Source organism: Eubalaena glacialis, chromosome 5 (assembly GCF_028564815.1).
Source record: "Eubalaena glacialis isolate mEubGla1 chromosome 5, mEubGla1.1.hap2.+ XY, whole genome shotgun sequence".
NCBI lineage: Eukaryota > Metazoa > Chordata > Mammalia > Artiodactyla > Balaenidae > Eubalaena > Eubalaena glacialis.
Window position 1 is genome coordinate 76,686,468 of NC_083720.1, and position 26,046 is coordinate 76,712,513.

General features: G+C 41.5%; 1 protein-coding gene across 1 annotated transcript in view; it reads left to right on the plus strand.

The window, feature by feature from the left end:
* Positions 1 to 20,232, plus strand: part of KIT (KIT proto-oncogene, receptor tyrosine kinase) — an 84,364-nt gene extending 64,132 nt beyond the window's left edge. The window contains exons 8-21 of the mRNA XM_061192308.1: positions 2,836 to 2,950; positions 4,616 to 4,809; positions 5,985 to 6,091; positions 6,186 to 6,312; positions 6,590 to 6,694; positions 6,986 to 7,096; positions 8,637 to 8,787; positions 10,654 to 10,745; positions 11,277 to 11,404; positions 12,481 to 12,603; positions 16,109 to 16,220; positions 16,336 to 16,435; positions 16,785 to 16,890; positions 18,021 to 20,232. Coding sequence (XP_061048291.1) covers positions 2,836 to 2,950; positions 4,616 to 4,809; positions 5,985 to 6,091; positions 6,186 to 6,312; positions 6,590 to 6,694; positions 6,986 to 7,096; positions 8,637 to 8,787; positions 10,654 to 10,745; positions 11,277 to 11,404; positions 12,481 to 12,603; positions 16,109 to 16,220; positions 16,336 to 16,435; positions 16,785 to 16,890; positions 18,021 to 18,149 — 1,700 coding nt within the window. The 3' untranslated portion in view covers positions 18,150 to 20,232. The remainder of the gene's footprint in view (positions 1 to 2,835; positions 2,951 to 4,615; positions 4,810 to 5,984; positions 6,092 to 6,185; positions 6,313 to 6,589; positions 6,695 to 6,985; positions 7,097 to 8,636; positions 8,788 to 10,653; positions 10,746 to 11,276; positions 11,405 to 12,480; positions 12,604 to 16,108; positions 16,221 to 16,335; positions 16,436 to 16,784; positions 16,891 to 18,020) is intronic.
* Positions 20,233 to 26,046: the final 5,814 nt, after the last annotated feature.

The following is a 26,046-nucleotide window of genomic DNA, read 5'->3' on the forward strand; positions in this document are numbered from 1 at the left end:
TCAGCCAGACCGTACCTTTTGCCAGCTCTGGCCGTTGTATAACTGCTACCAGGTGTCATGCTGGAAGGCTTGGATCTTAGAGCACTTGTAACCAAAGCTAAATGCAATTGATTATGTAATTTTCAGCTGTTCCAATTTTTTTAATTAAAAAATGTCTTATAGGTTTGTTATTAGCTATGTGTTCACTGTAAAAAAGAAAAAAAATTAGAAACTAAGAATGAAATAGAAACTATCCATAACCCTGCTACTCAGAGATAACCACTGTGAACATCATGAGGCATCCTTTCAGCCCTTTCCCCCATGCTGAGTAATATTTAATTCCACTAAAAGTCCATCATGTAGCGTTAGGAAGACTGAATGACAAAAGGAAGGTTGGTATGAGGAGATCTGTCTTATGAACTTGATTCCCATTTGAGTCCTATCCAGTTATCTTTACTGTCTATGTGTAGACCTTCCCCTCTCATCATTAATCTCAGTATGCAAAAAAAAGTCACACAGCCAGGGATATGTGTGGATTTCTTATGTCATGGCCCACTATTGCAAAAATAGTGTAAATCCTGCCCCTACACAGGAAAATCACCATTAGGCTGTTCTTCCAGGTCCCTTTTTGTGACTCTAATTGAATTCCTTTGGAATATGAGGGGCTTGTTCTTCTGGGGGGACTTAATCATTCAACAGCTCTTACTGTATGTCTGCCATAGGTCAGACTCTGCTAGAAGTCAGAGGTACAGTCAGTGAGACGTGGTCCTTGCCCTTGAGAACATACAGTCTGACGGAGGAGGCACACCAGGATGTTGTGTAAACGCGTCAGGTGCTCTAAAGGGCTTCAGGTGTAGGGAGGCGAGACTATCCAACTTGGCTTTGGAGAGTTGAGGATGGCTTGGAAAAGAAGATGACACTTGAATTGAGTCCAGAGAGACCTGCTGTATGGTGCCTGCAGTCTTCAGCAAATAGCATTCTCCTAAAGTTCCACTGCTTTCTGTGTTACGTCCTACTTTTCAGCCCGATCACACAGTTGCCCATGATAATTAAATGAAACTTGCCAGATGGATGCTTTCGCAAGACGATGGCTTGTCTTCTTGCTCTATTTGTGAAAGCTGGCAGTGGATCCAAACTCTCAAGGATGCCCCTACCTTGAGACTGCTTTTGGAGTGTTGCTCTTTTGTGTATATTAGCCAAATGGCCTGCGCATCAGCAGGGCCAGGTTGAATGACAGGTGGGTGTGCCATGCATGCAGACACTCTGATCCCTGCCAGGCCATTTGCCTGCAAGGAGGTGAGGTGCTGAGAGGTTGTTCTACAAAGATGTCATTTCTCAGCTTATTTCCTTCCTTCGAGGAAGTAAGCTTCTGATCTGTCAGTCTTTTCCTCTGACCACGTATATTTTTCCTATCAGTTGCAACATAATCAATGTCAAATTCCCAATGCATCGGGTTAAAACACACACATGTTATGCTATCTTGAAGCAGTTTTTAGATATTGAAGAGAATATTTAGAGTGGCAAATACAGTTAACCTAATTGGTAGCAAACTTGATTAACCAAGGAGGGTGGGTACTCTGAACAGAAAAGAATAACTGAATAAATGAATAACTAATAAATTAGTAATTAATACATTTATTGTTTCGTCTCTGTGAATCATTCTTGGTTCTTTGTGTGCGCCATCTCATTTAGTTGTCACAGCATCCCTATGAAATAGGTACTCTTGTTATTCCCATTGGACACCCGAGGAGACTTGGTGGAAGGCAGAGAACCTCTAAGTGTCGGAGCTGGGGTTCAGGTCTGTCTGCCGCACGCGGCCGCCTGTAGCTCTGTGCTCATGCTTGGCATCGGCACATGCGATGCTGTACCAGGGATGCAGGATGAGCACATCACCATCCCTGCCCGTCAGGTGCTTACGGTGGAGCTTACTCATTCTCAAAGGGTTAGAATCCTTCAGATATATTACCAGTAGAACAACTGTATGTAAATTCATCTTCTGTTCACTTTAGAAATAATCTCAAGAATTTGCAGTGCTTTAGGGCACCCTTGATTGAACATCAGTTGATAATTATAGTTACACAGAAATGTCAAATTAGAGCATTCCTGCTGATACAGTTTACTTTTTCAGTGATTATACTCAGGTTTAGACATATGTATAAATAAAACTCTTGAGCTGGTTTCCTCTTCTCATTTTCTGTTCCTGTTTTGTATTTGAAATAAAAGTTTGAAGTTAAAAGCCCGTCTTATGTTTTGGCTTCTCTGTAAAAGGGTGATTCAGCTCCTTATCTGCACCACCCCTTCCACACCCCCGCCCAAAAAAAAGGGGAAATTTCTGAGGGGGGGGGTACTTCTCTTTTCCTGTAGCTCCTCCTAATTTCTTCTATGCTAGTTCCTGCAATAACTTGAAATTCCTATGAAAGTTTCAATAATTTGAAATCCTGATGGCAGGAAACCTTTAAACCAGATTTCCACCTTTAAGATAGTTGGGAATCCTGGAATCCTGATTAGAAGCCGTCTTTCAGGTTCCCCCTCACTGGAAACAGAAACCCTGCCCAGTGGTCCTGCGACCTCAGCCATCCCCGGGACAGGGAGATCTCGGAGACCCCGGCATCCGCAGGATGGACAGTCCACACGGGGGCTGGGCAGCTCTAACCAGGAAAGCCTTTCTTGGTCAGACCCTCACACCTGCCTTCCCTGTGCCTTCCACTCACTGGTTCAGATTCTCCCCTTTGAACAACATGTTCCTCAGGGTCCCCTTCGGCCTCGAAAAAGTTTTTGAGGATTCAGAAAGAGTGGAGTGAGCCTTGTTGAGGTTTTCCAGCAGTCTGACGTAAGGCCACTTCTCTCTTCCTGCAGCAAAGCCAGAAATCCTGACTCGTGACAGGCTTATGAATGGCATGCTGCAGTGTGTAGCAGCAGGATTCCCAGAGCCCACCATCGATTGGTATTTTTGTCCAGGAACCGAGCAGAGGTGAGATGATTATTTTGGGTACTACTTAACATGCATAAGGAAAGGACTGCAATTCACTTGAATTTCAAATATGTTTTCAGATTTTAAAAAAACCAAACTTTGTTTTGATTAATTTTTTTCTGTCCATGTGGCTTTTTAAAGGACATAATTGCTATGGTTTTCTTGATAGACCTGAATTTTGTTTGCTAAAACATGATTACCGAATGACTTCTCTATTTTGGTGGTTATCTTCTTGGATTTATCATGCAATTTCCACCCTGCAGGTAGATAAAGCAATTTTCCAGGACAGAGTAATTAGATTTCCAATCTATACACAGGAGGTAATATGTGTGGGAAATGTGGCTGTAGTTATCATGAAAAAAATTACCTCGGAAGTTAATTGCCAAGTTACCAAAAAGTAATGATCGCACAATTACCACATACATACGGTGTTTGGGAGCTATGTGTTTTAAAAAGGTTTTCTCCTTGATTGAGGTGCCCAGGCCCTGAGCAGAGCACATCTGGCATTGTACTTCCTCTCCCTCACAATCCACACTTAAACCTTAAATTGTCCTTTCACATTACCTGAAGATGAAAATGGGGTCAGCATTGCTGTTTTTATCCATCAAATGCTATTTTACACTCAGGCCAGTGTAACGTCACAATCGAATAGTCAGGGTAATAATAGAAATTTCGTTTTTCACAGAATAGACCTTTTTTATCAACACCAAGTTGGAAGAGGTTACATAGGATTGTTGTTCTCAGCTGAGTTTTAGTGGAGTGTTTTCTTTGGGGAGTAATAGGGGGTTCAAGACCCCTGGAAAGTATGCCCACAGGGGAGGCAACCACAGTAGTTTTAGACATCTGTTGAGCAAATATTTATGGAGTGCCACCTCTAGGCCAGACATGGGTCTAGTGAACGAAACACCTGAGTCCCATTTGTGAGTTTATATTCTAATGGGCAGAGATGGACAGAAGATGAAATAAATAACTACCATGTGCAGGTGTTAAGTGCTAAGGGGGAAAGTAAAGAGCAAGGTAAGGGAATAGAAAATTGCTAGGCATATGGGGAGGGTAATTTAAAATAGGGTCATCTGAGTCTTTGCCACCTGGAGTCCAGCCCAGCGGCACGATCTCCATCTCCCTCCATGGAACCTCGAGCCGGTAGGGTCCTCACTTCTGGTGTTTGGCGGCTGACCCTGTCTTCATCCTCATAGACTTGACCGCTTTCCTCCTCCACGCTCTTCCTTTTCAATCCTTCATACGTTCTTTCACCATTTATTTATAAAAGGCTACTGTGTGCCAGGATATGAACCAACCGTCTTATTGAATTCATCTCTGATCCTTTCAATAACCCTCCAAGATGGGTATTACCACCCCAAGTTTACAGCTGTAGGAACTGAGTCTTGGAGAGTTTAAGTACTAGTCGGAAGTCAGCAGAATAGGTGTTTGAGTCCAGATTTCGAACCCACTTCTCACTCTGAAACCTCTTTCTTCTTTTCCAAGCGCTTTTCTTGCTCACGGTGCCACAGGCGTGCTCATCCGTCATCACACTCTTCAGTTGTAAAAGGAAATGTCTGATTACAAACCTCTGACTTAGTTTTAAAAGTATGCCACATCCAATGTGTTTGACCGATTGATTCTTTTTCCTAGAGTAAGTCTGCACTGCTGTTTTTTTCCCACTAGATGTTCTGTCCCCGTTGGGCCAGTGGATGTGCAGATCCAAAACTCATCTGTGTCACCGTTTGGAAAAGTAGTGGTTTACAGCTCCATTGATGACAGCGCCTTTAAGCACAATGGCACGGTGGAGTGCAGGGCTTACAACGATGTGGGCAAGAGTTCTGCCTATTTTAACTTTGCATTTAAAGGTAACAGCAAAGGTATATTTCTTTTTAATCCAATTTAAGGGGATGTTTAGGCTCTGCCTGCCATGTCAATCATGATTTTAAGTCCATTCCATCACTGGCCATGTCATTTCTGGTAATAGTCACATTGCACATTTGATTGTCATCAAACTTACTCAGTTTCATTCTGTGCTAGTTTGTTAATAAAATGTGTGCAGTAACCATGTACTATATGTATTTTATGCGTGTGTGCACGTATGTATGTGTGTGCATATGTATCTATATAAAATTGTGTATTTCCAACGGTTTCCATTAGAAAGGGGTAGAGAAAGAAAATAGGAGAAGTAGACTTACTTTATATCCAAACAGAAACAGAATTAAGACAATTTAAAGATTTAAATTCAATTAAAAATTATTTAAGTTGTGACTTAAAATCAGTTATTTTAACAGATTGCCAGACACCATATCAGAAAGTTAACATTACCTTTTATGAAATCATGTTAGTGAGCTATTTCTTTACCATCTTTAAAATTTGATTCATGAGTGACTAGCTCTCCTAACATAAGTTGAATGATCCATGTGGACGAATTGATGAATTGGTATGAAGTCAAAGACAAAGGAACTAGACACCTACATTGTTAGGGCTCTGTTTTTGTTTCTTGAGTTGGCAAAGATGAGTGCCAGAAAGTGGTGTTTGTTCAGTTTTTGAGTAACGAGGGGAAGAATCTTACATTGTTCTTCATCATAGGTTTTTTTTCAGGTAGTGCAATGAAAACACTTTAAAAGTGTTTTTTGTCGGTTGTGAAAGAAACTCAATGTGCAATGTAGAAAATTTGGAAAATCAGGAAGACATAAAGAAGAAACTATAAAATATCCAAACAGGAAACACCTTAAAGTTCAAGGCAGGAATTTAAAGTGCAAAGTTCATTGAGATGTTGCATTTCACTGACAAACAGTGTAACATTATTCTTGTGCTATGGAAATTGCAACCTCTTTTCCACAGTCGTCTGGTTTAAAGCTGTTATTTTAAAAGATTCCTTTGAATAACAAGAATAAGATAATAATCAAGGCAAGGAGCTCAGATGCAACTGGTTTGACTTCTGCCGTGATGGGCAGTAAGGTGGGAGGTGGGTGAGTTGGGGGCAAGGTGGTCGTGGTGAAGATCCGACCCCACTAACAGGTTGTGATTCCACGTTCCTCCTTCATTTTAGAACAAATCCATGCCCATACCCTGTTCACGCCTTTGCTGATTGGTTTTGTGATCGCAGCTGGTATGATGTGTATCATCGTGATGATTCTTACATACAAATATTTGCAGGTAACCATTTATTTGTTCTCTGCCTTGAACGCTGTAATGGCTGAACCATTAACCATTAAAAGATGATGCCTCTTTCCCTTTCTCCCTCCACCAGAAACCCATGTATGAAGTACAGTGGAAGGTGGTTGAGGAGATAAATGGAAACAATTATGTTTACATAGACCCAACGCAACTTCCTTATGATCACAAATGGGAGTTTCCCAGAAACAGGCTGAGTTTTGGTCAGTATGCAACAGGGGCTTTCCACGTAACCTTTTTGTGTACACGTAACAGTGACTTTAAGGAACCCCGGTAGCTTCCTTTGTTTTATTTCACCTGAAGCAGTAAGTGTTTTTTGTGAGATTTCACCACCTTTGACAGATTTGGCATCAAGCACACTTTAAGGAAGTGTATCTAGACAAATTTGTCCCAGATCCTTTATTGGTTTTGAAATGACACAAATAGTCCTTCAGTCCCACCACACCATTGCCACTTACTTCCTTGTCTTCCTTTCTATAGGGAAAACCTTGGGTGCCGGCGCCTTCGGGAAAGTTGTTGAGGCCACTGCATACGGCCTAATTAAGTCAGATGCGGCCATGACTGTTGCTGTGAAGATGCTCAAACGTAAGTTCCTGCAGGCTACTGTGCGTGCTAACCGTCAGTGTCCCACATTTGTCTTTTTTTGGCTTAGTTTTTTGGTTTTTTTGGGGGGGGATATAGTTGTTTTACAATGTTGCATTAGTTTCTACTGTACAGCGAAGAGAAGTAGAATTCCCTGTGCTATACAGCAGGTTCTCATTAGTTATCTATTTTATACATATTACTGTATATGTGTTCATCCCAATCTCCCAGTTCATCCCAAGCCCCCCCCCCTCAGATTTGTTTTTTGCTAAAATAAGATATTTCTAATTTTAGCAAGTGCCCATTTAACGGAACGAGAAGCCCTAATGTCTGAACTCAAAGTCTTAAGCTACCTCGGTAATCACGTGAATATTGTGAATCTTCTTGGAGCGTGCACCATTGGAGGTAAGGCCATGGCCAACCTGCCTTTTTTTTTTTTTTTTTTTTTTAATTAATTTATTTATTTTTGGCTGTGTTGGGTCTTCGTTTCTGTGCGAGGGCTTTCTCTAGTTGTGGCAAGCGGGGGCCACTCTTCATCGCAGTGCGCGGACCGCTCACTATCGCGGCCTCTCTTGTTGCGGAGCACAGGCTCCAGACGCGCAGGCTCAGTAGTTGTGTCTCACGGGCCTAGTTGCTCCGCGGCATGTGGGATCTTCCCAGACCAGGGCTCGAACCCGTGTCCCCTGCATTAGCAGGCAGATTCTCAACCACTGCGCCACCAGGGAAGCCCCAACCTGACTCTTGTTATGGGTCAAATTATCAAAAGATGGGAGATTCTGATATGATTTTTGACAATGCTTGATTATAAGCTCCGTGCAAGATTTTGACCCAGGCAGCTAACCTCTTGCTGGATTCCTGCACCTCACCACCCAAGCTATTGTTCTTAAGGATGTATATTTCAGGTTTTATCATCATGGGGCGGAACAGCCCAGGACATACCCTAGTTACAGTCGTGTATGTATCACTGACATTGACCTCTTGAATATCTCGAGAATGTCTCATCTCCTCCAGAAAGCTTTTCTTTTACCTTGTGAGCTTTTATATTTTGCTGGATGACATTTAGCCACTAAAGTGTTAATGTTCATGTACATACCATCATTAAAAATAGGCCTCTAAGCCTTCCAGCCCTCAAATATACACCAAATGAGCAAACACTTCACTTCTATAAAAAAGAAATTTCCAATTCGGAAGCAGTCATTAGTCCTCTCATCAAGGCTTTCTGTGATGTTGCCAGAGGCATTTTGGTCAAAAGGAACAAAGATGTGTAAAATGAGCCATTCCTCAAGGTCTGGAGAGATCCACTGTCAAGTTGACAGGTTTATATAATTTCTTAAAACAGCTCCCATAAATGTTGCTTCACCACACCACGAATTGTTCCTGAGAGATTTCTGCCCGAGTTAATTAGTTGCCTGTTAACTTCAGGGCTACAGTTTTTTAGGCGTTCACAGCACCAAAAGAAAAAAAAAAAAAAGTTCGACAGATAGGTCCTGGAACACAGGTGATGCCTTGTCATTTCAGGGTTTCCCCCACCTCCCAGTCTCAGCTGGTGGTTCTGGTGGTTGGTTTTCCTATTATGCCACAGTTTTTTGTGTGCTCATCATCATTTCCATAATAACATTACCAAGAGGCATGAAGCCCCCATTGTAAACAGAAATGAATCAAAGGATTCATATAGGAAGCTTGATAATAATATAACGGTGAAAGCTATAACTCCTGTCTAAAACCAGCAGTCATGCCTGGCCCCTAATCACTTAGAAATTCAGGTAAAAAGGTTACTCTGCGTCTTTTTGCTAAGCAGTGTTAATAGATAGGATTGTACTTGTACTAAGTAGGCTTAGCCTTGAACCTGAGTGTGAATGGCCATGATCACCCTTGGGTATTTTTATGGGAGGCTGGATGGTCTGTATATCTCACCTTTTTCTAACCTTTTCTTAAATGCTCATAGGGCCCACCCTGGTCATTACAGAATATTGTTGCTATGGTGATCTTCTGAATTTTTTGAGAAGAAAGCGTGATTCATTTATTTGCTCAAAGCAGGAAGATCACGCAGAAGCGGCGCTTTATAAAAACCTTCTCCATTCAAAGGAGTCTTCCTGGTAAGACTGATTTACATAAATAGCTGTTGACAGGCAGTTCATGGAGTCATGAGGGTTTACAATCAAGGTTGATTCTTTAAAAAAGTGAACCTGAGGTACTTTGAGGTACAAAATCAGAATTATTAAATCATTTAAATGTGATTAACGGTTTAGAAAGTTCAAATAGTGTTTTTAAAGATTCAAATAGTGTTGAACTTAAATTTTTGTTGATTCTTAAAAATTCTTAAAAATTCTAAGCTTTAGTTCTATTCAATTGAATGAATTCTGTACCTATTTCTCTTATCATCGTTCTGTTCTTGTGTGTCATTCTCTTTATACTGTTGAGCCGGGTACTATATGCATCTTTACAGTGAGACACTGTTTATAGGGAAAGTGGGAAAGGCTGCCAAGTTGTCACAGTGAATTCCTTTAAAACCTTTAACAGAATGGCAAAGAGCTCCAGACAGCTCTCTGCACATAGGTTTCTCACCATCTACCTCTGAATTATTTCTGTATACCTTACCCTTTCTTTTCTTAACTCATGCCCTCAAAAGACACAACTACTCCAGCACATTTTAAAAAATTGTGTGCCTTATTTTCATCTCTTTCATCCTTGACACCATTCTGAATTTGAATGATGTGTCAAGGGCTTCGAGTTCCTTTAAGGAGAATTGGTGTAGTTTACAACCAGAATAGAATTCTGTGCCATGTCTTGCCTTTTCTTTCCAAGTGTTGTTAAGATCCGCCATTTAAGATTTCCTAGATTCACCCTGCCCAACAGAAATCATAGTAATCATGCCCAATCCCTTATACTTTATATTTCTGCAGTTGTGGGGTGGGTTTCCTCTTTCCTTTTTATTTACTGTATCCCCTACATTTTGAGAAGGCAAGACTTGTCTCCTAAACTTAATCCCAGGCCCTCAAGGAGACCTTGGTAAATATTGTTGATAGGCGGTTACCTCCTAAAGTGTTTTTCTATACCTCTGGCTAGAGTTTTAAATCCTTGGTGAAGCTTTTTAATTCTTTTTTCAATCCTGTAAACTTTGAGTAGTGACAAGTGGAAGTAAAATACAGTATAAACCAAACCATCTTTTGTTAGTTTCTCTAGCGCACATCCTCTTTATATGAATAAATGAGCCACTTTGCCTTATTTCTAAAACCTTGGCCCCCTATATATTTTTTAACTTTCTGAAGTAATGGCCTAAATTGTTCAGTCCTGTTAGTGTTTTTTGTGCTTTGGGATCCCATATGGGATTGGAACCACCAGCACACTCTGAAGGAGATTGTTGTCATGGTGTTTCTATGCTAATCAGAAGCAGGAAGTACTAGAAATCTTGAAGACTCTCCAGCCAAATGTTGCAGATTCAAGAGGTCCAGATGGTTCAGAAAATCATCCAAATTATTGGTGTTTATCTGAACCAAACTTGGTTTTTTTAAACCTTCTTCCATCAGTTGCTGTATGTTAGCGATCTCTGTCTTCCCCCACTAATAACACATCTCGGAAGCTCTGGTTCTTTGTCTCTTTCATCTTGTCTCTCTTGAGGCTAATTTAGAGAGTTTGAAGTAATGTGGGATAATGGTTTTGGTTCTCTGCTTCTCATTAAACCCCTGGTGTCAAGAGATGGGAAATTTCTGACCTGAGTTCCATCTACAGTTGAACACAAGAAAGGCCATCTAATTCCTGGGGATTGGACCCGAATGTTGAATATTAAAAACTCATATCTTACTGAACAAGATTTTCCTCATTGAAACTTGGCAACGCTTTCTTTAAATAAAAGCAGCCTCTTATGTTCAAAAAGGGATGGGGAGATAGAGCCTGGCCCTTGTGTGCTCCCCCATTTCCCATTTTATTTAATCATGATTTGATGGATGTTTCATCTCTCCCAGCGGTGATAGTACTAATGAGTACATGGACATGAAACCCGGAGTTTCTTATGTTGTGCCAACCAAGGCAGACAAAAGGAGATCTGCAAGAATAGGTGAGTACCTATCAAGCAATAAAAACAACTTCATTGACAGAGGGTTTCTCATACCACTGTGGAATCTAACACCATTCCTGTAGTGACCGGTTCTCCTTTAGGATAGGATCCAATGGCCTAGGATCCATTGCCGTAGGATCCAGTGGCAATGCCAGTGGTCAATGGCAGTTAAGGGTTGCAAGTGGATATTTGGGGTCAGGGCGTGTGTTATTGTATCTGAGCATCTTACTGCATATATGATAACATGCATATCAAAATATATCACATACATATTTTGCATATAAAAAATATGAGACTTTTGTATTCATCCACTGTTCTTCTTCCCTGAAGATTTTGTAAGTTAGCCCAGGATTGGGAATATTAGCTTTGTGATTCCGTACCTACCTGTCCTTAACACTGGGGAGGTGATTTGCCTGCAAGTTCACATCAGTTCCTTGATTACCAGCCCTTGGAGGTATTGTTGTCACTGTCTTTTACTCTCCTTATCTTGAAGGTTTTAATTGCTAGGAAAATCCCTTCTCCTCCTGACAGGTTCATACATAGAAAGAGACGTGACTCCTGCCATCATGGAAGATGATGAGTTGGCCCTAGACCTGGAGGACTTGCTGAGCTTTTCTTACCAGGTGGCAAAGGGCATGGCATTCCTTGCCTCAAAGAATGTAAGTGGGGGTGATTCTCAGAGGAGTCCTCTCGTTGCCCCCATGGCCCCCAAGGGGCATTTTAGAGCCATAGTTAGAAGGCAGAGTGTCATTTGAAATGTGGTAACCAAAAGCAGAGGAAATACAGTTTCTTCACGTTCTAACTGCTGTCTCTTCGGAATTCATGTTCTCATTTATAAGCTTTAAAGTGCAAGCCTGTCTAAATGAGCTTTCTATGAATATATTTTTTTTATATGCAATGAATTCATTTAAAACTTGGCTTTTAGGATATAGGAGCTGCTCTTAGAAAATAAAGAGATAATTATTTTATCAGCCAAAGGAGGGGGTACCTCATGTAGTTGCAATGCTCGGTGAAGCATATACTTGGGTCTTTTTGAAGTTAGATCTCAAATATTGCACGTATGGTTTACAAAGTGCAGGGGAGTAAGGAATCAAGAGAGAGCAATAAACATTTGATCAGAAGGTTGGGGGTGGGAAGAGAATGATGGAACCAAAACAAGGAACATGGTCTCTGGAAGGGTGAGAGGAATTCCTTAGGAAATGGGACACGCAGAATAGAATGAGGTTACAGAACCTACCCTTAAGTATCATTGGTGACATTTCCAAACAATTACCAAACTAAAAGAGCATATAGGATGGCTGAAATAAAGAGCCTCTTCCCTTTGTCCTTAGGAGGTATCAAATTGAAGTTGTAGACATTTTAGAAACTCTTTAAAAGGACATTCAAAGAGAAGCATGTAAAATGAGTTTTCCGTTTAAAAAAATGATGCGACTATTTATAATGTATTTTCCTATGAATGAAAGTAGTCCTAAGGAAAAAAAGAAGCCATTTATTCAACTTGGTTTTGAAAGTGATTATAGTAATTAAGGTCCTAACAATGTGAAACACAAATTTGAACATCATTCAGAGTGTAATCTAGATATTTATTTTTGGTGCACTGAATAGTTTAAACGTAAAGCAAAAGTATTGGCACTGTATGACATAAGCAGCATTCTAGTATTAAACATAGCTTTCACTCTTTAAAAGTTTAAAATAAATGTAAATGGTTTTCTTTTGTCTCCCACTCTCCTAATAGTGTATTCATAGAGACCTGGCAGCCAGAAATATCCTCCTTACTCATGGTCGAATCACAAAGATTTGTGATTTTGGTCTAGCCAGAGACATCAAGAATGATTCTAATTATGTGGTCAAAGGAAACGTGAGTACCCACTCTCTCTTGACAGTCCAGTGAAGGAGTTTTGTTTCAAGTTTTCTTAAGTATTGCTTTTTATGATTTTCATAATGCAAATCCTACCTTTGCGGTACCATGCATTTTAGCAGTCAAATTAAGTGTACTTTAGCAAAATTCAGATAATAGAAATCCTAATTCTAATTGTGTAATTATGGAGCATGTGAAGGAAACAGAAATAGCCTTAATTTTCATTATAGCCTGAGAATAGCAATGAACTTGATTTTGTTCAAGTGAAACAAATGTGGACCTGAAGGTCACAGCAGGAGAATTTTATTTTGAGATTGACATGCTATGTGAAAAAGATAATGTTAAGTCTAACATAATGTTCAGAGTTAGGTATATAGAATGTTGAATCTTACAATCAAGAGAGCTTATTAAAGACATTCATAAGGAATAATTGGCTTACGGAACATAGTGATTTTATTTCAAAGTGCTTTCATTGCCAATTTTCATGGTATCATCAGGACAAACCCTTGGCATTAGAATGCAAGTCTTCACATTTTAAAAGTTGGAGAAACTGAAAACACAGTGTATGTTAGTGATATTTGTCTGAGATTGACACAGGTCAGTAGAGGCTGAAACTAGAGCCTATGATTTCTAGAGGAATATCCCATTAGTATGGGAAGCCAAGAGTCTTGAACATATATTATTCTACATCTGTTTTCCCAGGCCCGTACCTATAGTCCAGAGCTATTCCTGGAGGTAGCTCTTGTGTGCCTTATGATGATGTAATATTTCCTTCTCCATCACTATGGCATCTCTGTGGGTGGGCTGTATTAGACTTGTTTTTTTGCAGAAACGTTCCTGGATTCCTATCGTTCCTGATGATTCCTATCATCAGGATGATGATAGCATGCGTTTCTAGTAACTCGCTAAGGCTACGAGTGTTAATAACACCAAGTCCTTTCCGTCCTGGTACACTATTGGAAGGAAGAATGAAAGGTGGTTCTCTATCCAGGCCTTTGAGTATTGACAAAAGGCTACTGGGTTCTGGACCCAGTCTTGCTGAGTTCGAACCTGGTTCTATCATTTAGTGGCTGTGTAATATTTGGCAAGGATTACCCCAACACCTCTGAACCTTGGTTTTTCTCCTTTTGGTAATAATACTGTCACCTGCCTCATAAAGTTGTTGTGAGGATTAAATGAGTTAATATACATAGTAGGGTGTTTAGAATAGTGCCAGGCACACTGTGGCTAATACTTATATGAGGCACTTATTACTCTGGCTAGATGTCTTATTTGGAATCTAAATAATCATGACAGTGGTTATGCTGCAGCTTCTTAATAGCCCGTTCTTGGCTAGTGACCTTAATTGGAATTAACAAGGGTGGGTCAGGTGGTTTGGTCCCACCAGGCTTCAGATTGTGGACTCCAGCTAAGCCAGTTCAACTAACCAGTCAGAGATATCACTCTTCACCAGGCTACTGGGTAAGGGGACCTAATGGGACAAAATTAAAAGCAGGGAAACTCACACAACATGTTATTGGCCCCAAATTTACATCATAGTCATTTGAGACCTCCTCGTTGTGTCAGTTTCTCTGAAAGTTCTTCACACGCATTCTTGGTCATTTTTGTGCTGTGGCCCCTATCATAGTCTGGTGACACCTGTGGATCCCTTGTCAGAACACTGTTTTAAATGCATAAAATACATAGGATCCTGAGAAAAGCCGTTAAATGGAAATGAAGTTATTAAAATATTAAGAAGTACCTCTGTGATATTCATTACACGTGCTTCTTTGTTACACAGAATAACATGTTCTAACTGTGGGTCTAACAACTACTGTAATTTCTAAGTGATGAATATAAAACTGTAATATGAAGGTACCTATGTTACTGTTGGTGACAAAGTCACAGGCACTGCTAAGACCTGGTGCTTTATTGCCTGCATTCATGATTTAAGGAAATGCTCAACTTTAGTTAGTAAACACAATAATGTAATTTTTTCCCTTCTAAGTTCACAAGCCCCTGAATTCAAGATACCTTGTAAATCTCAGGTTAAGGGCCTCTATAAGAGCTTTAGCACAAAATCTGGGAGGGGATACTGGAAAGCATTATTTTTTCCTACTGACTAAACTAACTTTAAGACCAGAAAAAATTGTCTTCCCAGTTTTCAATTCCTAAATGGATTAAGTGAAGGATTGATTTACCTTTTTACGGTAAATTAAGATCCAGGAATCCAGAAATGTCTCTAAGAGGAATAGTCACAGAAAGTTTGGCTCGAGGTTAGCGGGAGGAGTTCAGGATGTGAAGTTCGGCCATTGAATTTAAACCCCGAATCTGCCACTCACCACCTTGGAATAGTCATAGTCAGCATATCCGCTACTCTCTTATCACGTGCTTGCTTGTACAGGGCAATTTTTCAGACACTAGTGAGTCAGCAATACCCAGCTAAGCACTGGTACCCATATTATCTCATTTAACCCACAAGACAACTCATGGAATTTGAAGTATTATTTTTGCTTTACAGAAGAATATCCTGAGGCTTAATTTATAGATGCATAAGTGACTTTCCCACTGTATTAGTAAGGGATAGTTTTGGTTGCATATGACAGAACACCCCAAGAAAAGTAAAACAAGTATAGGAGTAGCAGGCCGGGCCTGGTATGGAGGTTCCATGATGTACTAGGGGAGCGAATTCCTCCACCTTTCTTTTTTTTTTTTTTTTTCTTTTTACCATCCTTGGTGGAGCCCTTATCTTCATGGTCCATGATATGGCCATGAGAGAGCCAGCCAACACATCCAGAAGGCAGGATAATGGAGGAAGAGACAAGAAGGAAAAGGCCACAGGGCACATGCCAGCTTCATTTTAAGGAAGTTTTCCTAAAGCTGTCACACAACACTTATATACCTTAGTGGCCAAAACTGAGCCACATGGCTGCGCGCAGCTGGGAAGGAGCTGGGTCATGCAGTCCTTACCGTGGGAGGCCATGTTTCTATTAAGGGAAAAGGGTAAACAACGTTCAGTGGTAACTAACCTCTGTGTTACACAAGGCCAGTGGTGGAGCCAGGGTTAGAACCCATGTATCTGTGTGTGACATCTGTGCTCCTATCCACCACACTGTACAGAATCAATGTCCCCATCTTGAAAATGGGGGTAATATACAGTTGAACAATGCAGGGGCGAATCTCAGTATAAATTAGAGCCAGCCCTCCGTACCCACGGTTCCTCTGCATCCTTGGATTCGACGCACCGCAGACCGTGTAGCATTTATTATTGAAAAATATTCATGTGTAAGTGGACCCATGCAGTTCAAACCCTTGTTGTTCAAGGGGCAGCTGTACCTGTGATCCACCTATTTCAGAGGCAGTCGGGGTCATCTGAGGTTATGTGGGTGGAAGTCCTTCGTGAGATGCCCGTCAAGTTCTCACCTCCACCTCTCGGCAGAAGCAACATTTATAGGAATATTTTCTGTTCCGTTTTTTTTTGAGCTTCATAATTAACATTGTTGACTCTGTTATGCTTCCATTGCAGGCTCGGCTACCTGTGAAGTGGATGGCACCAGAGAGCATTTTCAACTGTGTGTACACGTTTGAAAGTGATGTCTGGTCCTATGGGATTTTTCTGTGGGAGCTGTTCTCTTTAGGTAAAACGAGCCTTGCCAAAGGCTCCTTGATCAGACTCAGAGCATCTTCTTTAAGGTGTTGTCAGCGTCCTGCTTGCTTACTGTTACACTGATTTGCAAACTGTTTGTGCCTCAGGAAGCAGCCCCTACCCTGGAATGCCAGTCGATTCTAAATTCTACAAGATGATCAAGGAAGGTTTCCGAATGCTCAGCCCTGAGCACGCACCTGCGGAAATGTAAGGGCCCAGACATTCTTCCTTCAGATAATGTTTCCCCTTTTATTTTCCTTTTTAAAGACAAGCTCAGATGTTGAGGGTTTTCACTAGCACAGTTTGAAATGTCGCTTGGTTCCCTTTTTATGACATCCTGGTCAAATGTCATTTCTGTAGCTGATTTTCATAATTCTTGTCACCAAATATACAGAAAGTTTTGGCAGCATCTCATAGACACAGTTTTCTTTTATGCCCATGTCATTCACTATGTCCAGTTGCGTAGCCCTGGAATTATTTTTGAAATTGCTGCATGGCATACACCTGAGGACCCGTTAAGGGCATTGAGGAGTGATAAATGGCCCTCGTTTTGCAGGTATGACGTCATGAAGACTTGCTGGGATGCTGATCCCCTGAAAAGGCCAACATTTAAGCAGATTGTGCAGCTGATTGAGAAGCAGATTTCAGAGAGCACCAATCATGTGAGTACACTCTAGCCAGGCCTAGGACCTCCGTTCTCTTGGTTCCAAGCGTGTCCTCCTTCTCAGGCTCTGGGGGTAAGGACTAAGCTACCCACCCCTTCTCTCCTTGGCTTAGGCTGTAAATTGGGCTTTGGGTAGGAAAGTAAAGCAATGGAAACAGTTTCTTTTTTTGCCCAACCCCCCATTCTGGACCAAGGGCTATGAGATGAGGAGGTGAAGGAGTAAGAGGGCTTGGCACTCAGAAGTGTGGACATAGATGTTTCCATAAGGATTTGCCACGTTTCCTCTTCCACCCCAAGTGCTGGTCATGGGGTCTGCATGCGCTCTGCCTCACGTGTCAGGCTATTCAGGCTTTGGAGGGTTGGGGTGATGTGCACTAGAATAAAATCAGAGAAAAGACAGCTTGTTGCTGCAGTAAAATAAACCTTCTGCTCAAGAAAGCATAACCAGAACGTGGCAGATAGCTGTCATGGCCACAAGCCATAGAGAATGAAGAGTTGTTTGAAGTTGGGAGATCCCTCCCAGTGATTTGAGGAGGGGGGAAATCAAAACTCAAATCCATCATTTCTTTGGCTTTTTAAGGAAGAATGAGTGATCCTTACTTTGACTCAGATTTGTTTTAAGCTGCTTTTTTTCTGGTTTGTGTGTTTGGAGCTGTCTTTTCTTCAGCATATACCACTGATACTTTTGGGTTGAAGCTTGCTCTTCCGGGTGTCAAAGCACATTTTTGAATTAAACAGCATTTCACACCCAAGAGCCTGGTTCTCAATGGAAGACCCCTGGAAGGACCACCGATTTCTTAGTGACTGACATCAGCCTTTGGATTGGAGTTGGCTGTAGAGATTTATACACCTCTTAAAAGAGTTAGATCGTTCTCTTTCCCAGATGTGTCCCAGCAGAAAAGCACATTTTGCACCATCACTTCTTAGGTAATCAGACCTTGGGGAAAATGAGGGCTAGAACAAAGCTTGTCTTTGGTCAGTATGATTTGGTTCCTGGCTGTAAGGTCTTGTAAACCTCCTGGCTTTAGGAGTCTTCATAAGTTGTGATTCTGAGGCTACAGATGTGCCCCTTTGTTGCTGTGCTCGTTACAGGGACTGGCGTATTAACTGCGGACTTGTTTTCCTCAGATTTATTCCAATTTAGCGAACTGCAGCCCCCATCGGGAGACCCCCGCGGTGGACCGTTCCGTGCGGATCAACTCGGTGGGCAGCAGCACGTCCTCCACGCAGCCTCTGCTTGTGCACGAAGACGTCTGAAGCAGAATGCGCATCTGGGGGTGGGGGGGGAACCCCCTGACAAGAACGGCCCCCACTCTTTTGGTTTTCATAATGGTTATTTTGTTTTCCTTCGACTCGAATCCTACTCCAGGGTAGTGGACACCCCACTGTACTCCTGTCTTTATGAGCACACTTTAGTGGCCGATGATTTCTGTCATCAGCTACCATCGAGCTGCATATGTTCCCGACAGCAAGCTAGCCCCCATTAATGGAATAACTTCAGACTTGGAGAAAGGGTGGGTGGGATGGGCTATAGACACCCTGAGTCCTTCCCAGGGCTTCTCCAATTTCTGCCTGAAAAGTATAGTTGATAGTTTATTTGAATACGTGGCAGTAGTCACCTTCATTCCTCATAGTCATCCGTAATGATATGATGATGCAGCAAGATTAGAAGCCGAAAGCTCATCCCTTGATGTGGAAAATAGAATGTTATTCAAAGGGCAGAAGCCTATGAGTATCTGGGCTCAAGAAATCTAGTATTTCATGCTGGGAGTGAGACGTAGGCTGTGGAAAAATGCTTTCCAGGCACGAATAAAGACTGCTGGGTGTGAGCCTTTGTGCTCCTGACCTGGTTTCTAAATAGAGTTCACAATTAGGGAGCTGAATTGGAGAGAAGGCCTCCCCAGCCTGCATTTTGTATATACTCATCTATAAATTGTACAGATTCACATATTTGAAGGGGGAAACCCACAAAGTGTAGTTTCTGGATACGATTCTGGCTTGAGTCTGCTGTGTGTAGGAATAGCTGAAGAGCCAGACAAGTTTGAAGGAAACAGTGCTTTTTTTTTTTCTTTTCTTTTTTAAAGAAAATACGTAATTGCCAAGCACAATCTTAACAGAGATCTCCTTTGTAGCCGATGAACTTGCTCTAGAGATTGTCCAGAACAAGCTGACCAGCTTCAGAATGGCATTGTGTTCAGTGGATTTGATGCCGTTTGAAAAAGTGACCGATTTACTGCATGACTCCGGCAGAAGTGACAAAGCAGTACTGTCTTAGTTGGATTCTTCTGTAGCCGGAAATAAACTTTAGATTCAGCCTCCATCGCAGGCATGTCCTAGACACTGGGCCAGTATCTATATAAGTGTGTATGTGTGCGCGCGTGTGTATGCTTGTAGACAAATATTTTGGGAGTAGTCTTGCCTTGAGCCCAAGAGGGTCCTTCAGTACCCAAGAAGTCGCTTGCCTTTCTTCAGCGCAGCTCTTGTTTCACTCCACCTAGCTGTGTAGAGAAGCTTACCAAAAGCTTACGTAGAGGCATATAGGAAGTGGAGTGCTTAAGTACCTGTTTATTTGCAATCCACCTGCACTTAAGGCACTCTGTTATTTATACTCAACATACTCTACCTGTTCCTTAGACCTTATTAATGCTACTTTCCCACTGAAACATATTTAAATTTTACACTTTAGGCTGTAGCCTGGATATTACTGTAGAGTTTACCTTTTTTTTCCTGCCCAACTATGAGAGATCCATGGGTACATGGCAAGGTTTGTGTGTTGTCTCGTGAGATTCAGGTATGCTGCCCTCACAGTTTTCTCCTTCTAGGTCCCTTAGCTTTCATTTAGAGAACTGTGGCCATTTATCTGGAAGTAACCATTTGCACTGGAGTTCTATGCTCTCGCACCTTTCCAAAGGTAACAGGTTGGGGCGTTTTGTTGTCACGTAAGAAGTTGTCGCTGTTTGCCACACTTTGAAAATTTCCTTTGTGTTTCTATTGACCTTGGTTATAGTAAGAAAAATGGTTGTTAATTGTAGATGTCTAGGTACTTCAGGGGCACTTCACTGAGAGTTTTGTCTTGGATATTCTTGAAAGTTTATATTTTTATAATTTTTTTTTTTTTTTACATCCCATGTTTCTTCGGCAGTGGCTTGATGTTTGAAATTATTTTGTGGCTTTTTTTGGTAAATATTGAAATGTAGCAATAATGTCTTTTGACTATTCCCAAGCCCATGAGTCCTTGAAAATATTTTTTATATATACAGTAAGTAACTTTATGTGTAAATATGTAAGCGGTGCAAGTTTAAAGGATGTTGATGTTCTCTATGTTTTTTCTCTGATATGTTGTCCAATTGTTCACAGTTCTGAAGAATTCTAATAAAAGTGTAAATATATAAATCAAGTGGAATTTTTAATTATTTCAGACTCAGGGAAATTAAACTTGAAAGTGTTAAAGTGCATTCACCCTGGCATTAGAATGGTTTGTACCTAGTATGCATAAGATACATGCGAGGCTACCAGATTGCTAGGATTTATATACTTAAAGATTCAACAGACATCTGTTAAGAATTTGTATGTGCTGTATTTTCTCATTTTATCTCTACAACCCAAGGTCTCCACTTAAATTGAGAAATAAATATAGAACACACTGAGATTACTTCACATTGCGATGATGATTATTAGGTTGATTCATGTGAAATGACCATCCTGGTTAGCAGCAATTTTACGTGGTTCAATCTAATATAACTGGCATGTTTCTTCCTAAAAGAGATTGTCTAAAAATTAATATGAACAGTGAAGTAATTCACAAGGTTGACATGAGGAATCCCAAGAACATGGTTTGTATTCTTGTTGGCTTGGATTTTTAACATCCCTCCTGAGATGTTCGTGCCCCACCCTTTAATCTTTATTCTCACTTGCTTCTGGAACAAAGTGAAGTTCTATCACTTGCTTGGAGGGAGGGGACTGGTGCCTTTTAATTCGGTACTGTCCTGTGGCTGGAGCAACCTTTGTGATCAGGAGGGACTGTCCAGACCATTGGAACCTGCATAGACCCTGAGTGTTATTCCAGCTTAAAACAAAGAATCACCCCAAACCACAAAATCCTATTAAAAATGAGTTAAGCACGCAAAACACCATCAGTTTTATTTTCTTTATTGACATGGCATCTACACCTGCAGAAGTAACTCCTGGAAGGAGAGGGAAAAGGGGTGAAAGGTGAACTGTAATGAAGAGGAATCCTTTTAAAATCAGGAGGGAATGGTGTGGCCAGAAACATCAATAATCAATGAAAAACAGACCCACATTTCAGTCAAGCGTTTTCCGTTATATTATTACAGACAGGAATGAATGCTAACTGACCACAAAACAAAGAAATCCTTCATGAATGGTTTCATTGTCATTTAGACCTTTTCATGTGTGTGCAGTCAAGAGTTAGAAGCAGTCCCTGGCCCTTATATTATTAGTGTAGCTGTTACCTTCACTGGCCCAGCTTTTAATCACAAAGTAGATGCTTGGTGTCCAGGCTCTCACTGGGTTCAAAGGCCTTGTCTCGACCCCTTACTGCTCTGTGACATTGGGCAGATGAACTCCTGAAATCTCATTTTCCAAAACCGTGGTAACTGCCTCAATGTACTAAAATGAAGCTGTCAGACCACCTTGTTCATATGCCTATTACATAAATAGCATTCAAAAATGGTGACTTTCGGGGCTTCCCTGGTGGCGCAGTGGTTAAGAATCCGCTTGCCAATGCAGGGGACATGGGTTCGGGTTCGAGCCCTGGTCCGGGAAGATCCCACATGCCGTGGAGCAACTAAGCCCGTGCACCACAACTACTGAGCCTGCGCTCTAGAGCCCGTGAGCCACAACTACTGAGCCTGTGCACCGCAACTACTCAAGCCCGCGCACCTAGAGCCCATGCTCCACAACAAGAGAAGCCACCGCAATGAGAAGCCCACGCACCGCAAGGAAGTGTAGCCCCCGCTCGCGGCAACTAGAGAAAGCCCGTGCGCAGCAACGAAGACCCAACGCAGCCAATAAATTAATTAATTAATTAATAAAATAAAATAAAAAAGAATGCTTACTTTTAAAAAAAAAAAGTGACTTTTGTCATGGCTGATGAGGCTCGTTAGGAAGGAAGAAGATGCTCCCATACCAACGTAACCCAGTGGTTACCCCGCATAGAACTCTACGTTCAAAAATGTGCTTCTAGCTGTTGTCTTTCTCTGAAGTGCAAACAGTACCATACTAGTTTGCTGTGAAAATTGACTTTGCTATAGAGATTTCTGTGTTTTATTAAAATCCCAACTTTTTAGCCAGGAATTCAAGGCTCTCTATTCTTGCTCCAGCCTTCCCTCCACGCGTCTCTCATGTTACCCTCGACTCATAAATATGCCCCACTCTTCTGCTTCCATCCATTCTGACTTTATGTTGTCTCTTCTCTCCCAACAAGCCCCCCCACCCTTCAAGACCAGGGAAATAATCTCAATTGGAAGTTGCCTTTGAATCCCCATGACATTTGGTACCCATCATTTTTATTGCTCTTAACAATCTATTCTGCCTGGTACTGTAATTACTTTGATTTTTGTGTTATCTCCTCCCCACCGATACTATAGTCAGTGTTAAAATTAATTAATATAAAATACCTATATGTGGCGGGTCACTAGTTTTCTCTGGTTATCATTCACTTGTTAAAATTAGACACTCCAGAGGTTAAATTGCTCCAGAGTTTGCAGGAGGTAAAGACTTGCCCAAGTTCGCTTAGTGGTATGTGAAGTCCCTGCACCTCCGTGGTGGCAAGTACCTGGTCTTCCCATGCTGGCATCTCCCTATCCATGTCCGTGCAGACATCACTCATGTAGCACAGCACTCTTTCCCATGGAGATGCCTTAGAAGTCTCAGCTTTCTCCAGGAAGCCTGTGCTTGTCAATTGGAGTTAGCCTAAGGAGAGACTTACCTGTCACCCTTAAATGATCACTACGTTTCAGATTTCTTGAGGCACAGGTGTTCTCAGATGCTGCTGAGGCTTCTAGCACAGTGGTTCATGAGTGATTAATTAATACTTATGGAATGAATAATTAAACATTCCATCAGCATAGAGTAAGGGAGAGCCATCTGGGAGGAAATGGGTTCAGAAAAGACAGGAAACATACAACATTTACCCAGAGTGGGTGGGACCTTGGAATGCAGTTTCATTTCACAGTAGGGGTGAGGCTTTGGGGAGAAGAGAGAAGGGAACTAGGAAAGTTCTTTTGGGCAGCCTCACTGAGGCATGCAGAGCTGCTTTGTGGGAACAAGGAGAAGAGAAGTAGAGAAAAGGAGGGTTTGGGTGGCCGGGGAAGGCTAGAGAAGGGAAAGTGGCAGAAGTTCTCTTCTTCATGCAGCATGGAGAGAGGTGTGGGGGCTGCCAAGAGGCCCCTGGGGGCAGAGGGAACCAGCCAGTGGAGCACAGAGGGCGGACATAGAGGAAACATTCCAGGTGTTTGGAGACAGCTGGAAGCTGTCCATGCTGATTTTTGTGGTTTTGAAGTCTAACTGAATGGTTAAAATTGCCTTTTCTTTGTTCTGTGTAACGCCTGCCACACTGTGGTTCGTCCGGCGAGGTGTGAGAACTTAAGTCCGAAGCACCTGAGGAGCCGTGGCAAGCAAGCCACAGTAAAGATGTGATTTGGGGAAACTTAACAAACTAGAGATTTCTCATGATGCCACTCATTTCTGTAGCAGAACTATTTTTTTTTCTATGTGTGGTATTAATAAGTATGTGCTTCAGTGGTAGGAAAACTTGAAAATTCCAAAATCCTTATTAGTTCCCTATTTGAGAGGCTGGTGAAGTAGGATGTGTGTGCATGTGATGTATTTATTACATTATTTTGAGAGAGTAACCGTCTGTTATGTGGACGTACATTAGGTACAGCCAAATTGAATATTTCCATTTGGCGAGGAAGGTAGGATTCATGAAACTCAGGCCTTAACCAGTAGGTTGGATGACAAGACCAGCTGAAGCCTTATGAAATGTCTTTTTGTTGCTCCTGTTATTTTTGTCTTGGGTTCATTGTCTCATTCTTTAATGATTATTAAAATCTTGTGCCTGAAAGTTTATTTTGCTTAATTATGAAGTAGACATGCATGTTTCTATTTATGTAAAGTATTTGCTGTAAAGTTTTTTTGATTTATTCTCTTAAAAGATCACTATAGGTAAAAAATGAAGGTCAGCAATACAAAAAAGAAAAAGAAAAAAGACAGGAGACCTCCACCCCAGGCTTGACCTTGGGAGTGATCAGCCGGGCCAACCTCTCCATGAGGAAACCCCTCCCTGCTCCCAGGGACCAGCCTGGCTAGTACCAGCTGGGCAGCCTTCAAGTGAACATTTGTAAAGGAAAGTACATTAGTCTGCTAGAGCTGCCGTAATGAGGTACCACAAACTGGGAGGCTGAAACAACAGACCTTTGTTGTCTCACAGTTCTGGAGGCTAGAAGTCCAAGATCAGGGTGTTGGCAGGTTTAGTTCCTCCTGAGGGTTGTGAGAGAATCTGTTCCTTGCCTCTCTCCTAGCTTCTAGTGGTTTGCTGGCAATCTTTGGTGTTCCTTGGCTTGTATATTTCTGCCTTCTTCACATGGTGTTCTCCCTCTGTGTGTATGTCTGTGTCCAAATTCCCTCTTTTTATGAGGACAGCGGTCTTGTTGGATTAAGGACCCACCCTCCTCTAGTATGACCTCATCTTAACTAATTATGTCTGCAAAGGTCTTATTTCCAATAAGGTCAATTCTGAGGTACTGGGGGTTACCATTATGACTTCAGTATGAATTGGTGGGACACTATTCAATCCATAAAAGAAGTGTCTCAAAAATTCTCTGTACTGTGACAGGTGACCTGATCCTCACTAGAGTACTGAAATTGGCCCTCTAAAAACTAAGAAAATGAGTTTTCTCCAGGAAGCCTGTACTTGTCAATTGGGGTTAGCCTAAGGAGAGACTTACCCGTAACCCTTAAATGATCACTACGTTTCATTGTGCCGATTTCAGAGCACTCTTTTCAATTATTTGATTATTTAGAACAGTGCCTAGAACAGTACCTGGTCTGTAGCAGACACTCAATACTTGTTGAATGAATGAAGTTTTATGCTTCTCCTTGGAACTTGCCCCCTGGCCTGCCCTCACTGGTTCTCCTCCTCTCTGTTTTCCTCCATCACCCCTTCAAAGGTCAGAGTTGCACAGAGTCTGGCCCTTCATGTCTTTTCATCTGACATCTCCCATCAAGCCCTAGTCTATTTCATCTCATCCCTGGGATGTGGCCATCACCTACAAACAGACGATTCCAATTCTGTCTCTAACATTTCTCCCCTTGTATAGACTAGGGTTGCCAGATAAAACAGAGGACACCCAGTTAAATGTCCCATACAATATTGGCGACACACAGATGCTAAAGATGTATTTGTTGTTTATCTGAAATTCAAATTTAACTGGGTGTCCTGTATTTTGTTTGCTAAATCTAATAACGCTTGTCTAGATTTTGGGAATATTCAAGGTCCAGCATGTGAAGAAATGAAGAGTTTCAGTGATTGTAAAAAAACAGAGGAGGAACTTTATTTTAGTGAAGGTCTGTAGGTGGGAAATCTTGTTTTTGCTGTCTAAATTACTTCACCGTCATTCTTGAAAGATATATTCACTGGATATAAAACTCAAGGTTGGCAACTTTTCAGCATGCTTATTTCCATGCTTTCTTCTGGTTTCCATTGTTGTTGTTGAGAAGCCAGATCAGTCTATTGTTCTTTTGAAGATAGTTATCTTTTTTCTTTATTGCTTCTAACATTCTGTCTTTGGTTTCACTATTATATGTCTAAGCTCAAATTTCTTTCTATTTATCTTATTCGAGATTCTTTGGACTCTGAATCTATGGATTGGTGTTTTTCACTGATGCTGGGAAATCCTCAGCCCTTTTAAAATTGCCTCTGCCCATCCTGTTTCAGTTCTCCATCTAGGATTCCAATTCATTGCATCTTAGAGCCCCTCACTCTGTCCTCCATGTCTCTTAATCTTTCATATTTTCCTTCTTTTTGTCTTTCTATGCTGCATGCAAGGTAATTTCTATTCATCCTGTTATCTGAATCCCCCTTCAGTGCCTGCCTAGGGAGACTTTTTTTTAGCACCTTTATTGAGGTATA